The sequence below is a fragment of the Triticum urartu genome, chromosome 6, assembly GCF_003073215.2.
Source record: "Triticum urartu cultivar G1812 chromosome 6, Tu2.1, whole genome shotgun sequence".
Taxonomy (NCBI): Eukaryota; Viridiplantae; Streptophyta; class Magnoliopsida; order Poales; family Poaceae; genus Triticum; species Triticum urartu.
In genome coordinates this window covers 574,661,323-574,674,724 of record NC_053027.1, presented here as the reverse complement: position 1 = coordinate 574,674,724, position 13,402 = coordinate 574,661,323, and the positions used below count along the sequence as shown (strand labels likewise).

At 48.1% G+C, this 13,402-nt stretch overlaps 1 protein-coding gene and 1 pseudogene across 3 annotated transcripts; one reads left to right on the top strand and one right to left on the bottom strand.

Moving 5' to 3' along the window:
* Nucleotides 1-1,135: 1,135 nt before the first annotated feature.
* On the top strand, nt 1,136-7,230 carry LOC125515657 (putative disease resistance protein RGA3). Of its 3 annotated transcripts, XM_048681172.1 has the most exons (5): nt 1,136-1,357; nt 1,694-2,686; nt 4,525-6,649; nt 6,722-6,852; nt 7,074-7,230. In XM_048681172.1, exons 2-4 carry the CDS (start codon nt 1,715-1,717, stop codon nt 6,754-6,756), a joined length of 3,132 nt encoding a protein of 1,043 aa, XP_048537129.1. In that variant the 5' UTR covers nt 1,136-1,357; nt 1,694-1,714; the 3' UTR covers nt 6,757-6,852; nt 7,074-7,230. The 3 variants fall into 3 exon arrangements, with proteins under 3 accessions (XP_048537129.1, XP_048537126.1, XP_048537128.1); XM_048681169.1 differs by having other exon boundaries at nt 1,136-2,686; XM_048681171.1 differs by having other exon boundaries at nt 1,136-2,686; nt 7,078-7,222.
* Nucleotides 7,231-8,034: 804 nt separating this feature from the next.
* Nucleotides 8,035-11,207, bottom strand: LOC125513162 (annotated as a pseudogene).
* Between the last annotated feature and the right edge of the window lie 2,195 nt (nt 11,208-13,402).

The window sequence follows — 13,402 nt, the reverse complement described above, 5'->3', positions numbered from 1 at the left end:
AGTGTGAACACAAAGGATCCTTATAACAAATTCTATGGGAAATTCCAGTCATAGAAGGATGGCAAATTCCAATGGCACACAACAAGTTTCTGTCAAAATTAAACGAAAACACGAAAGTTGGCATCCTCGCGTCACTAAACATGCCATAAAAAATGTTTGGAGTTGCCATGTGTTCGTAACTGACGTGTGGCACTTATCAGGGTACTAAAAATAAGTACCACTTCAAATTTTTGACGTGACTTTTCTTAAGTTTTGTTGACCCAAGTAATTGCTTATTTCCAGGATATGACCCAACATTGATTTTATCATGCAATTAAACTAAATACTTATTCTATTGCCTCATGTTTACCTTCCTAGCCTTAATTACTTCCCATGGCACACGGATCCCTAAATGGCATCATATATATAGGAAACTTTATGTTCTGCGAGAATTTAAGTTTCAAGCTATAGCTTTTTGGGAGTTTGAAAGCTAAGCTATGACATTTTGTACCACCATCCTTGCTACGGCCGCTATTTGGCATAGCTCGCCATCAGGTATAGCCTATAACTGAAGTTGTTTCATTGTACTATATATGGCTTAAAAACCTGCAATCAATTATACACGTAAATTTAATCCAAAATGACAATGTATATAACTAAATAACATGAAAAAAGTGGAAACACTAAAGGTAGTGTCACGATCTTTATTTGGCGGTTGCTTTACGTTGGAGCTTCGGCCTGGGTGGCGATTGCTTCACGGCGACTCGTACCAAAGCTCACGTTGTCGCTGCCATGCAAGAAAATAATCATATATCCACATGTTAATTAATTAAAACTGCTATTGTAAATAGCATCCATGATTTATCCCACATGGCACTTTGCCTCATTTTTTATTTTCTTGCATTGTTTCTCTTTCTTTTTTCTACTTTTTCTGCATTTTTCAAGGTATTTGGGCGTGCAGTGCCTAACGGGCTTAACGTGTCTACAGTGCCTAACGTGCTGATGGACTGGCCCGTGTTATCAGTGGTGGCGTGCCTGGGCTGGGGCTCGCGGCACGGCACGGCCCGTGTAGCTGGCGTGCCGGGCCGGCCCATCTGGCCAGGTTTTCTTCAGATCCGCCTGCCCTGCCGGCCACTCTACACCGCCGATTCGCCGGAAGAAAATCCACCCCCAAAATCTCCCTGGCGGACGGCCGAAGCTGCCGCTGCTGCTTGTCGGTGCCGTGGCAGGCATCGTCGCCGGCGCGGGGGATTCGGTTCGGACGAGGAAGTAGTGGCACGGCGCCGGGGATGGAGTGGGAAAAGCGGAGAGCCGGCGGGGGCGGCGGCGGCGACGCTGGTGACTCTGGCGACCGCGAGCATGGAGCAACTTACTCACGGTGAGCGACTGCTGTTAGATGACTACTTAATTTATCCGAATTAGCGCATAAAGGAAACCAATTGCTTTCTTGCCATGGCCGCCATTGCTTTGCTTTGCCGGCCACTCAAGGAAGGAACCAGCTGCTCTTCCCCCCACCTAAAGGAAAAGAAGCGGAATAATGGCTTTCTTGCCAAGGAGCCCAAGCTAAGTACCCCCACCTAACCAACCTAAGTACACACACGCACACACATTGTTGATTAACCAATCTATAGCCTGAGCCTGAGAACAAGAAACACAAACCATGGCCATTGTACTCGATGCCTTCGCGTCCTATGTCGCTGACATGCTCAAGCAGGTGGTGGAGGACGAGGTGGGGATGCTGCTCGGCGTCACCGGCCAGATCGACAAGATGGGCGCCAAGCTTGGGGACCTCAAGAAGTTCCTGGCCGACGCCGAGAGGAGACGCATCACCGACACCAGCGTGCAGGGCTGGGTGACCGAGCTCAAGCGCGCCATGTACGACGCCACCGACATCCTCGACATCTGCCAGCTCAAGGCCATGGATCACCATGCAGCATCACGCATGGGGTGCTGCAACCCGTTGCTCTTCTGCTTGCGGAACCCCCTCTTCGCCCACGAAATCGGCACCCGCATCAGGGCGCTCAACCAGAAGCTCGACGCCATCAAGGAGCGAAGCGCTGCCTTCGGCTTCGACCTTGCTTCGTACGAGGACTCTAGCAGCAAGGTGCGTTCCTCTCGATTATCTACCAGTCGCGAGACATCGTGGGAGCTCGACCGGTCAGGTGTGGTCGGGGAGAAGATCGAAGAAGACACAAGGGCACTGGTAGAAATCATGGTGAGAAGACCTGAGGCGGAAACCAGCAACGCAGACAACAACAGAGTCATGGTTTTTGCCATTGTGGGTGTTGGTGGGATCGGCAAGACGACCCTCGCTCGGGAGGTCTTCAACGATGAAGCCATAAATGCCAATTTCGACAAGAAGATATGGTTGAGTGTCAACCAAGACTTCGACAAGGTTGAGCTTCTTAGGACAGCCATCACTCTTGCCGGGGGAAAGCACCGTAGTGAAAAAGTGTTGGCAGTGCTTTGGCCAATCCTTAGTGATGCCTTGACAGGGAAGAAGATATTCCTGGTGATGGATGACGTGTGGAGCCATGAAGCATGGGGTGATGTGCTTGAAACACCCCTTAATGATGTGGCCCGAGGTAGCCGAGTCCTCGTCACTACTAGAGATACAAGAGTTGCCCGTGGGGTGAAAGCTGTGCTCCCCTACCACCACATCGACAAATTAGATGATGAAGATGCCTGGTCATTGCTTAGGAAACAGGTTTGTTGTTAAACTCGATGCATCTTCAATAATCACGAGCTAGCTGCTTAGCTCCCTATTTGGACATGAGATAATAATAATAATAATAATAATAATAATAATAATAATAATAATAATAATAGGGCATACTCCTGTGTATTTTTCACTAAAGTTACTATAAGACAGACGTGCGCACACACACACAATGGCACAATGTTTTAATCAAATCTAGCTTGATGAGAGTGAACAGCTTCACTCCCACAACGCTTGGCAATTTGATTTTACGAAAAAGGGTTTCCCCCCGCTTTGTATTACAAAGCAACCAACCGATACAGCCGACGATAGGGACTGGGGCGAAAGCAGCACAAACACGCCCAAAAAGAAAGGAAAGAGAAAAAGAAAAGAAACAAATGCCAATAACGGCGGATCGACAAAAGCGACGAAGCCTCGTGACCGCTGCGTCCACTGGAGATCACCCACCAAGCTCCGAGACTCCGAAGTGCCGGTACCCAACAACACCTCCAAGAAGGGACGCGACGATGACGACGCTGCTGCCAAGGGCTTCCCCCGGTACACGGCGAGGAGAGAGGAAGGGTAGCCCCGACGCCCTCCAGGAAGGTCCGGCGGCACCCTCAGGCACCACCGCGTCGGTGTTGGCCAAGCCAACAAAGATTTCTCCCGATCCCAGCCTCTACCTCAGGCACTCCGGAGCTCGCCACCAGACCGACCACCACCCTGCGCCAACACGAACACGGAGCTTCCCACGCTGTCTCACCACAGCACCACGAAGATGGTCTGCACAGCGGAGAAGAGGAGCCGGGACTAGGGTAACAACACCATTGGCATACGGGAGGGCCCCACCTCCACCGTCCACGACGGTAGCCGACCGGACGCCATGGCAGGAGCCTACCGGGACCGTGGCCCCACAGGCCCGGCCGGGCCCTCAAAGGCCCGGACAGCTCCCGCCTCCGCGCAGTAGCTAGTACGCCGCCGGCGTCGCTGACCCAGTCCAAGCCGCTCCCCAGCCTCCCCATACAGAGAGCGTCGCGGTCGCGCGGAGCCGACCCGCAAGGACCCAAGAGGAACTCTACGGGCCCAGATCTGGGCCAGGGACGCGCCCCCGGCCGGCCAGCACCACCGGACCACCCCGCCGCCAAGAGGCAGCATCACCAAGGCGAGCACCGCCGGCCTCCACACCAGGACGCCGGACCGCCACCAGCCGAAGCGCACCGTCGCCGGCCATCACCGCCTGAGCAGGGGAGGACCGCGCGCGGGGAAGGGCAAGCCCGCCGCCGCCAGCATCACGCGGCCGAGGGCCGGCGGCGCAGGCTGACGGCGGCGGGAGGAGGGCTGCGCACGGGGAGGAGCTGGAGGCGCGCGGAGGCAGAGCCCCCGGCCGCCTCGCTCGGGGAGGCGGCGCAGGGGTACGGGGGCGAGGAGGGGGTGGGGGGGGAGAAGGGGAACGGGGGGAGGAGGGGGCTGGCGGCTCCGGCGGGCTCCGGCCGCCGCGGCGGCGGCTCCGCGCGGGGGAGCCGGCGGCGGCGGGGGGGAAACCCTAGGGAGCGGGGGCCTGGGCTGTTCCCTGTTGTAATGAGAGGATTCAATGACACGAGGTGCAGAGTGTGTGGCCGATCTGGCAATTTAATTTCAGTACCTTGGTTGACAGCGAATCCCCACTTGCTGATCTATTGACCTGACAATTTAATTTAAATAGTTCATTGTCTAGTATATTAATAGTTCCATTTCTTGGCTACCTTGTTTTTAAATAAAACAAAATTGGGACTAGCCAAGAAGAGTCGTTTATTTTATTTTAAGTTAAACCTCTTCTTATTATCTCTATTGGTTTAAACTGCTTGCAGGTAATTTCAAGTGAGACAGATGGACCTGAAGTTGATATGCTTAAGGATATTGGATTGCAAATTGCTGTAAAATGTGGTGGTTTGCCTCTTGCTGTCAAAGTAATGGGAGGACTGTTGTGTCAGAAGGATAAACAACACCATGAATGGAATATGGTTCTGAATGATTCTATATGGTCGGCATCTGAAATGCCCGAAGAGCTAAACTATTCAATATATTTAAGCTATGAAGATTTACCTCCTTCCATCAAGCAGTGCTTTCTATACTACTCCCTTCTCCCTAAAAGTGCTGCGTGGTCTAAAAATGGCAGTATTGGTATGTGGATTAGCGAAGGGTTTCTTCATGGAACCTCTGCTGACTTGGAAGAATTAGGAAGCAAGTACTATAAGGAGCTGATTCTGAGGAACCTTATAGAGCCAGTTACAATATGGTCTGATCAGCAAGTTTGCAGCATGCATGATGTTGTTCGCTCATTTGCTCAATTTGTGGCTAGAGATGAGGCACTAGCAGCTCACAGTGGAGATACTGGTTTCATTAGTAAACTTAGTGCACACAAGTTCCTTCGGCTGTCTATGGAAAAAAAAGTATCAGAATCAGATGGGTTGGGCTGGAGTTCCTTACATGCACAGAAGACACTGAGAACACTAATATTAGTTGGCCCTATATCTATGAAGCCTAGTGATTCGATTGTTGATTTTCCCTGCCTACGAACTCTACATACAGAATCTATAGATGTTGCTGTATTGGTTGAGTCTTTGGGGAAACTCAAGCACCTGAGGTACTTGTTAATACAGAAATCCAATATATCTAGTTTGCCAGATAACATTGGAAATATGAAATTTCTGCAGTTCATTGGCCTTGTAGAATGCCAACAATTTGTGAAAGTTCCACATAGCATTTTGAAGCTAGGGCAGCTGAGGTATCTTAACTTTTATGACTCTAGTGTAAATAGTATACCAAGGGGGTTCTGTGTTCTAACAAATCTAAGGAATCTGCGTGGGTTTCCAGCGCAGACAGATGGTGTTTGGTGTAGTTTGGATGAGTTAGGCCCTCTTTCTGAGCTCAGATCTCTTGGAGTGCAGAGATTGGAGAATGTGTCCGTTACCTCGTCTGCGGCAAAGGCAAAGCTTGGTGAGAAAGTTCATCTGACCCACTTGTTTTTATACTGCAGCAGTATATTGGGAGATGATGGGCTGATTAAAGATGAAAAGGGTGTCTCTGAGGAAGAACAGCGACAAATTGCGGGCGTGTTTGATGAGCTCTGCCCTTCGCCTAGCTTAGAGTATCTTGATATAAATGGATTTTTTGGCCGACGGCTCCCAAGGTGGATGACGTCAAGATCAGCAGCGGTCTTCAAGAGCTTGAGGATTATATTGATGTATGATCTAGCTTGTTGCACCCAACTACCCGATGGCTTGTGCCAGCTCCCATGTTTGCAGGAAATTGACACCCGACGCGCTCCAGCCGTCAAGCGTGTTGGACCTGAATTCCTACAGCCCCACTTAGCAACGGCTGCGTTTCCAAGATTACAGAAGATGTGTTTAGTTGATATGGTGGAATGGGAGGAGTGGGAGTGGGAGGAGCAGGTGCAAGCCATGCCTCTTTTGGAGGTGCTTGAGCTCGAAAATTGCAGATTGAGGTGTCTTCCTCCTGGCCTCGCCTCACATGCGAGGGCTTTAAAGTCTATATCTGCACAAAATAACCAGCACCTCAACTCACTAGAGAACTTTGCTTCTGTTGTTGAGCTGGAAGTGGCTAAAAGCCCCGACTTGGAGAGGATCACTAATCTTCCCAATCTGCGGAAGCTTCAGATCGAGGCTTGCCCAAAGCTGAAGGTACTGGAGGGTATTTGTGTGCTCCAGAGGCTCGTATTGGAGGATTATGCCATGGAAACACTTCCTGAATACATGCGAGATGTAAACCCAAGGCATTTTGAGCTACGCTGCAGCCTGACGTTGCTCACTTCCATAGCCGCGGGACAATCTGGCCCTGAGTGGGATAGGTTCAGTCATATCGACCATGTCAAGGCGTATGCACCTGATGAGAACAATACAAGGAAATGGTACGTGTTGTACACGAGAGAGCCTTGCAGCTTGATCACAAATGTCAGCCACTCCACATCTGCAGGTAAATCAGCACAACCGTGTCATCTCAATGTTTTGTTCCACTCTGTTCATTTAACTTGTTTAGTTGATTCAGGGTATGTAGAGGAGGACCAGGAAGTAGTTTCATGAGTCCATAGGTATGAAGGGCAACAAGAAGTAGGCAGAAGATTTCGGCATTCTTTTGCATGCATCTTTCTGGGTTCTTGTGAAGGTGCATCGAAAGAGGTAGGTTCATTATTCAGCTTCTAATTAATATAATTTTGCTTCCGTTGATGTATTTCACTTTAGTGTTGGCAGTTGCGTGCCAATTTACTCTGTAGTCCTCATAGTTTCGACGACGAAGTTAGTAGCTATGCTATACATGGAAATGAAAAACATTAATCCATGAAACCTTGATGTGTGCAGGTGCATGGTCATATTTTGATGTGTGTTAAACATTGATGCAGACAGGTTGAAGGCAAGCAAGCTAGACGGGCCTTATAACCATCTTCACCTTGTTGGTTGGTCATATCAAGTGCGCTGCAGTGCGATCCTCCTACAACAAAGACAAGCTCATCATTTACAAAACTCTGCGGCAAGACGATGCCGGATCAAATTGCAACGATGATGGCTGTAATGTGAATATGCCTGTGTGTTGATGCAACTACAAAATACACACCATAGACTGTGCCGGATCAAATGGTTCTGTTTTGATAATTACCGGAGTCATGCAAAGGAAAGGAACTAAGCGAGGAGGGCAACTTCTGGTAATTTGTACTACTCCCTCCTTCCATCTATATAGGGCTTAATGCGTTTTTCAAGGCTAACTTTGACCAAATATTAAAGCAATAATATATGACATGCAACTTACACAAAGCACACCGCTAAATTCGTGTGTGAAAGGAGCTTTCAATGATATAATTTTCACATTGTGCATGTCATGTACTATTAATCTTGTCAATAGTCAAAGGCGGTCTTAAAAAACGCATTAGGCCCTATATAGATGGAAGGAGGGAGTAGTACTTTTCAACAAGTTATTCTTGGTACCAGCGGTAGCATTTGAAAGAAAATACATGTAACTTACTATTTGATTATGTGGTTGAATGCCATAATATTTTTCCAAGATAAGTTAAGGAAAGCATTGTGTCCTGCCAAGAGCAGCCACAGAGATTTAGACTTGTCAATTGTGAGTATCTCAAGTGAGGGTTGGCGAGAGAGGCTACTACAACCTGCCTGTCTCTTGCGCCAGTGGCCACTCACTCTGTTTTTCTACTGTGTTCTGGTGAGCAGAGTGGGTTTCCGGTGAGCCCACCCGGTCATACGAGTCTATGTAGATCACATTGTCACGTTGACAACTAAAAACTACTATATTTGCCAGGAAGCCTTCATGGTAAAGAAGAGATTTCAAAGTCTTCGCTGTTATACAGTGCAAGTGTTACATATGGTACAGAACTGAGAACTCTGCCTCAATGTTACAGCAGACATTGCGCACTCTTTATTTGAATTCAACAACAGAAAGGGATTACATAGCAGAAACGACACCGACAAAACACGCATAGTGCCACTAATCAATAAAAAAAGTATTAGCACACATACAAAAGCAAAGAGAGCAATGCAAAGCAGAGTCGGATTGGCTTGCAGAAACATCATAGTGAATCAAACCATTTCTTCCACTATCTCATCACTGTCATGGTAACAGGTGGCGGATTGACCTTTGGCATGTTCTTCTTCAGTGGCACCACCATTAGATCTTGATGGACCAGCTGCTTCCTCTTGGGCAGTGCTGACATGAGAACTTGAAGGGGCATCCCCATGCTCTCCTCCGTTGTGGTGATAATGATGATCCGCCCTCTGCAGTTTGGCTGCCAAAGTCTCCATCCCTATGTAGTACAATAGGAGCCAGACATAGGTGAGGTACTCCACACCTGTGCCCAGACCCTTGGCGTGCAGGTATCCTCTGCATCTAGCGGCGGAGAAGCACAACATCTCCACCCAAACGCCTTCGATCACACCCCACATCTTCTCTTCAGGCAGATTGGACAACACTCTGGCAATGCTCCAAGCATCACGGACAATTCCTCCCTGTTGCTGCTGGGTACAACCCGGAGGTGGAGATCCCCCACCATCAACTGTAGCATATATCATCTGTGTAAGCCCTATTTCCTCGTCTCCTTCAACGATGGTGCCATCTATTTTCTCTCTTTCCTCGACAATGTCCTTCAATTCATCGTAGGCGGTCGTGCAAAGGTTTCTTCTGGTGCCTGCCATTAGCATTTCAGGATTCAAAAACAGTAGATACATCATGTAGTTGGACATTTCTCTGCACCGGATGGCCCTCTTGTGATGACCGGATCTTTTGCACCAAGCAGGGCATGCATAAGCATGAGGACACGAATCTTGCGTGCACAGCAGTCCGTGGTGAGAACGAGATACAACCGTGTCGTAGTAGCAGAAATCCGTGGCGAGATGCCAAAGAAGCACACTCTCGTCGAATGCACCGTCCAAGCTCCATCCCAAGTCCTCGTAACACCCTTCATGCCCAAGAGTAAACTGGCCCCTGTTGTCATTGAACTTCCTGTAACTAGAAACATCTTTGATATGGTGCTTCCAGCCATCTTTCACATACTGGAGCACTAACTTTGTAATGCTCAAAGATGAGGAGCAAGACTTCATGTGCCAATGTTGCTGAAGGAAGTCGGCGCATCCCAAAACTCCGACGACCCATCTTGGAATGTTTCCTGTTGCGGACAAGGAGTCCTACAATGTTGTATTGGGAAACCATATCATGATATCGAGGCTTCACTTCTGTTGACACCATATCTGATGACCTTTGACAGAATTCTTCTGTGTCCCTTGTGATGTTCGTTAGGACCGGGGCTAGAACCTCCAATGCAGCAGTACAGTATAGCAAGGTATATGTAATCTTGACATCGTCTTGACTATAAACTCCTCGGTTACTGTAGTGGAAGAAGGCTATGGGTGGAATGTAGGAAGCTAATAAACGGAGAAAATAAAAAGAAATATTTGCTAGCTGCGCCCTAAGTTCGAAGTAATTTCGGGAAGCGAATAAGGAAAAAACTTGTCCGAGAGAAGCCACGGGAAACACCTTCTTTTTGGTGTAGAGGAGTAGGAAGGTGTTGGAGAGCCAATGCTGCAGCTTACAATACGCATGGTTGCCATCAAGTGTTGAGAAGGAGAGTAGCACCCTAATCCGATCTTCAACAGACGGAGATGCAAGGTCCACAAATAGCTTATAAGGAGTAAAGTCCACCGGTGTGGCCGATGTTAAAAGATACTCACTTGCCCCGATAGGACTTGTTGCCTTGTCAATGAAATCTTCAAGAGGATCAATCCTAAGCTTATGTGTGTGTATTGACCTCCGAATAGGCTCACCCAAGCTCACCAGGCTGTTAATGCTAGCTCGGTTGAAAGCCAAGGGCTTCTCGATGCATTTGAGTATACCGGGAATGAAGAGCGCTTGTGCAGCAGCCAGCAGAATTTTCTCGAAGCGGCCTTGCCATGATTTCCAGAAGACGTAGACAGCCACGGTGACCTGAGACACTGAGGTGAGGATGTGCCGCGTCCATAGCTCGTTGTCCTCGATGTTGTAGGCGGTTATGCCGTCCTGTCCACCGAGGTGTATCAGGAGGATAGGCGCCCACAACAGCTCCAGGATTCCTTCATCTCCATCGTTTTGTGGCTTCCTATGGCGGTTGAAGAGGGTGGCGAGCCCATAGATTGCAATGGCATCACTGCCAAGGTATGCCAGCCAGATGATGGGTCTAAACCAGGATCTGATGGGGTACCTACGCGCGACGGAACCGACGAGGAGGATGTACTGAATCACCAGGCTAGCAATGACGAGGATGCGTAGCTGCGACTCCTCCCACCACTGAAGAGCGGCTGAGACACCCGCCATCAGTTCTCCCTTGATCTCTCCTCTCTGCCACACACGAACACTAGCTAAGTAGCTGGTCCATTTCAACCTCGCTCGTTGAATTTATTGTAAGCACGTGAATGCACTGACAGTAAACCGGTGCTACCAATCGACAACCTGAACAAAAAAAAGAGAGGATCCATTAATTCGTTATTGCACTGAACAGCTAGCTGCAAATCGCTCCCGTGCAACCCTCTCAACTCGTACCTGAATACGTGGTGCAACTCAGAGGCAGCTCGCTTGGTACATACACAGTGTCGGCCTGACGCACTGACGATGAACAGTGAATTATTTCCTCTTCTCCGCGTCGTCGATCTGGACCTGAAAGAGGAGAATGGATTCACGGAGGTGAGCCTGACCATTGCTGCACCAAACAAGCAGCTACAGAGGGAGAGCGTCCGCAGTGGCGCAGGAGGAGATGGAAGCAGGGAACGAGGGGACTAGGCCGTACCTCGCGGGATGGATCCGGCCGCCGAGTAAACTGGGATGTGGCCGTCGCCAAGTAACCCCGGCGCCTCGCCACGTGAGCACAAGGGAGATGGGAGCTCGGACGCCGGCGACGCGTGCGGCGCGAGACGAGGGCGAGGCAGCACTGCAGCAGTGGAATGACAAGAGAAGGGAGGTGGCAGCAGTGGGTCGTCGCCAAGTCGCCGTCGTGGTCTGGCCAAAAAAGCCGTCTCGTGCGCAAAAAGAAAACAGGGTGTGTCGGCCCTCTCCTATCTTGACAAGATGCTTGATGCTTCAAGATAAGATCGAGGTTGAATATATATTTTCAGTATTTAAAATTTTCATGCTTTGAACACATGCATGACACATCGAAGAAACTTTGTGAAAGTTTCATGTGGCCGGGGGCGGAACCAGGATTTGACCATAGGGGATAATGATCATACAAAGAGAAGCAAAAGATAATATGTATTTTGCAATTAAAAAAATTTGGATTTTCCATTAGTATGAATGTGGCTCTTACACCTAGAACACATAGAACAAAGTCGACTATCTTATATGGCGCGCTTTCGATTATAGCTTGTTGTGTAAATTAATTTTACTCGTGCTAGAATTTTCGATCGGTAGTTTGTACACCAACTAACACTGGTAGAAAAAGGGCCTATAGTCCCGGTTCGTAAGGGCCTTTAGTCCCGGTTCAGGAACCGGGACTAAAGTGTCGGTACTAATACCTCCCCCTTTAGTCCCGGTTCAATCCAGAACCGGGACTAAAGGCCCTCCACGTGGGCAGTGCGCAGAGCCCAGTCAGGAGACCCTTTGGTCCCGGTTGGCGGCACCAACCGGGACCAATAGGCGTCCACGCGTCAGCACTTCTGTGGCTGGGGTTTTTGTTTGTTTTTTTTTGAAAGGGGGGGGTTGGGGGTGGGTTTTGGGGGGTTAATTTAGGTGTTTCATATATTGTGTTAGCTAGTTATAATTAATAGAGAGAAGTGTCCTCTGTTATGTCCGTGCTTGGTCGACGCTACGTACTATACATACGTATATAGAGAGGACTAGACACGCTAGCTAGCTAGTAAGCAAACGAAGGAAACAGAAGATCGTCATGAACATATATGCATATATACAGAGAGAAGTGATATCGACCACCTCTCCTTCGAGAGATTGGTCGAACAACAAGTTCTCGTATATCTATCTGACACTACCGGCTACATATATACAATAATTATCTCTTACAAATATAATCATACGGACTCAGGGTCCACATAGAATTCTCCGTCTTCAGGGATCACGTGGTCAAGAAAGAATGCCGTCAATTCCTCTTGAATTGCTCGCATGCGAGCTGGTGCTAGGAGTTCATCCCGCTTCCGAAACATCTAATTTGAAAAAGGGGGTCAATACATATATATATAAATGAATGAAACTCAACACAAATGATGGTAATAAAATAAAATTGTGAATGTTGTTATTTACGTACTTCATATTGTTCGTTAGAGTACCCGCCCCGCTCACAGGTCGTGTGGCGGATGGACTCGCAGATGTAGTATCCACAGAAATCATTCCCTTGTTCCTGCCACAACCACTTTACAAGAAATAGAGATCAATCAAACTGATAAGCAAGAATGCTAAATGGTATTGATGAAACTAGCGCTTGAATCACTAGGAGATGCGTGGAACATGCTACTATAGTACTTACTTTCGGGTGTCTAAATTCCAGCTCCTTCGGCAGTCCCGGAACTGTTTTGGTGAATTTTCTCCAAACCCTGCCGGACAAAGAAAACAATTACTTGATATCAGGAAATGAACAAAGTTGCTGATATGGTGGATAATGATCGATTTAACTTACTTCTTGAGGATTTCAGTCATGTCCGCATACTCCTTGGGATCTTTTCGTTTAGAGTCCAAGACAGTTACTACTCCCTGCTCAAGCTTAATCTCTAGGAGAATATAGTGGTAACTGCACACACATGCATAACTCATGAATTACATTACTATAACCTTGACTAATATATAAGAGAAACCGAATACGCACAAGACAGTAACACTCACCTGAAGTTGTAAGGAAAGAGTATTATATCTTTGTTTTGATTTATTACGAACGATCGTAGCAAGCTGGCCTCGGTAGCTGCGGCATGAAGTTTAACCTGAGTTGCATCTATGAGATGTGTGTTAATGAACCCAATATCACCGACTTGTCTTTTCTTCAATTCGGCGATCTTCAATCTGCATAATATAGCGAGGATGATTATAAATACATTGCAATGAAAGAGCTAAGCTATATAGAGAAACTTAATGACAGAAGTAGTACTACTTACAGACAGTAGCAGGCGACCGTTGTTTTATCGAGGGCCAATTGATTGAAAAACTGATAGAACTCCTCAAATGGAACAGGCAACAGATCAATTCCAACGAGGTCAT

Excerpts from the sequence above, each read along its gene's own strand:
- LOC125515657 (XM_048681169.1), top strand. The coding sequence starts at position 1,640 with ATGGCCATTGTACTCGATGCCTTCGCGTCCTATGTCGCTGACATGCTC. Across the intron at positions 2,687-4,524 it reads GGTCATTGCTTAGGAAACAG|GTAATTTCAAGTGAGACAGA; the intron begins GTTTGTTGTTAA and ends AACTGCTTGCAG. Across the intron at positions 6,650-6,721 it reads CAGCCACTCCACATCTGCAG|GGTATGTAGAGGAGGACCAG; the intron begins GTAAATCAGCAC and ends TAGTTGATTCAG.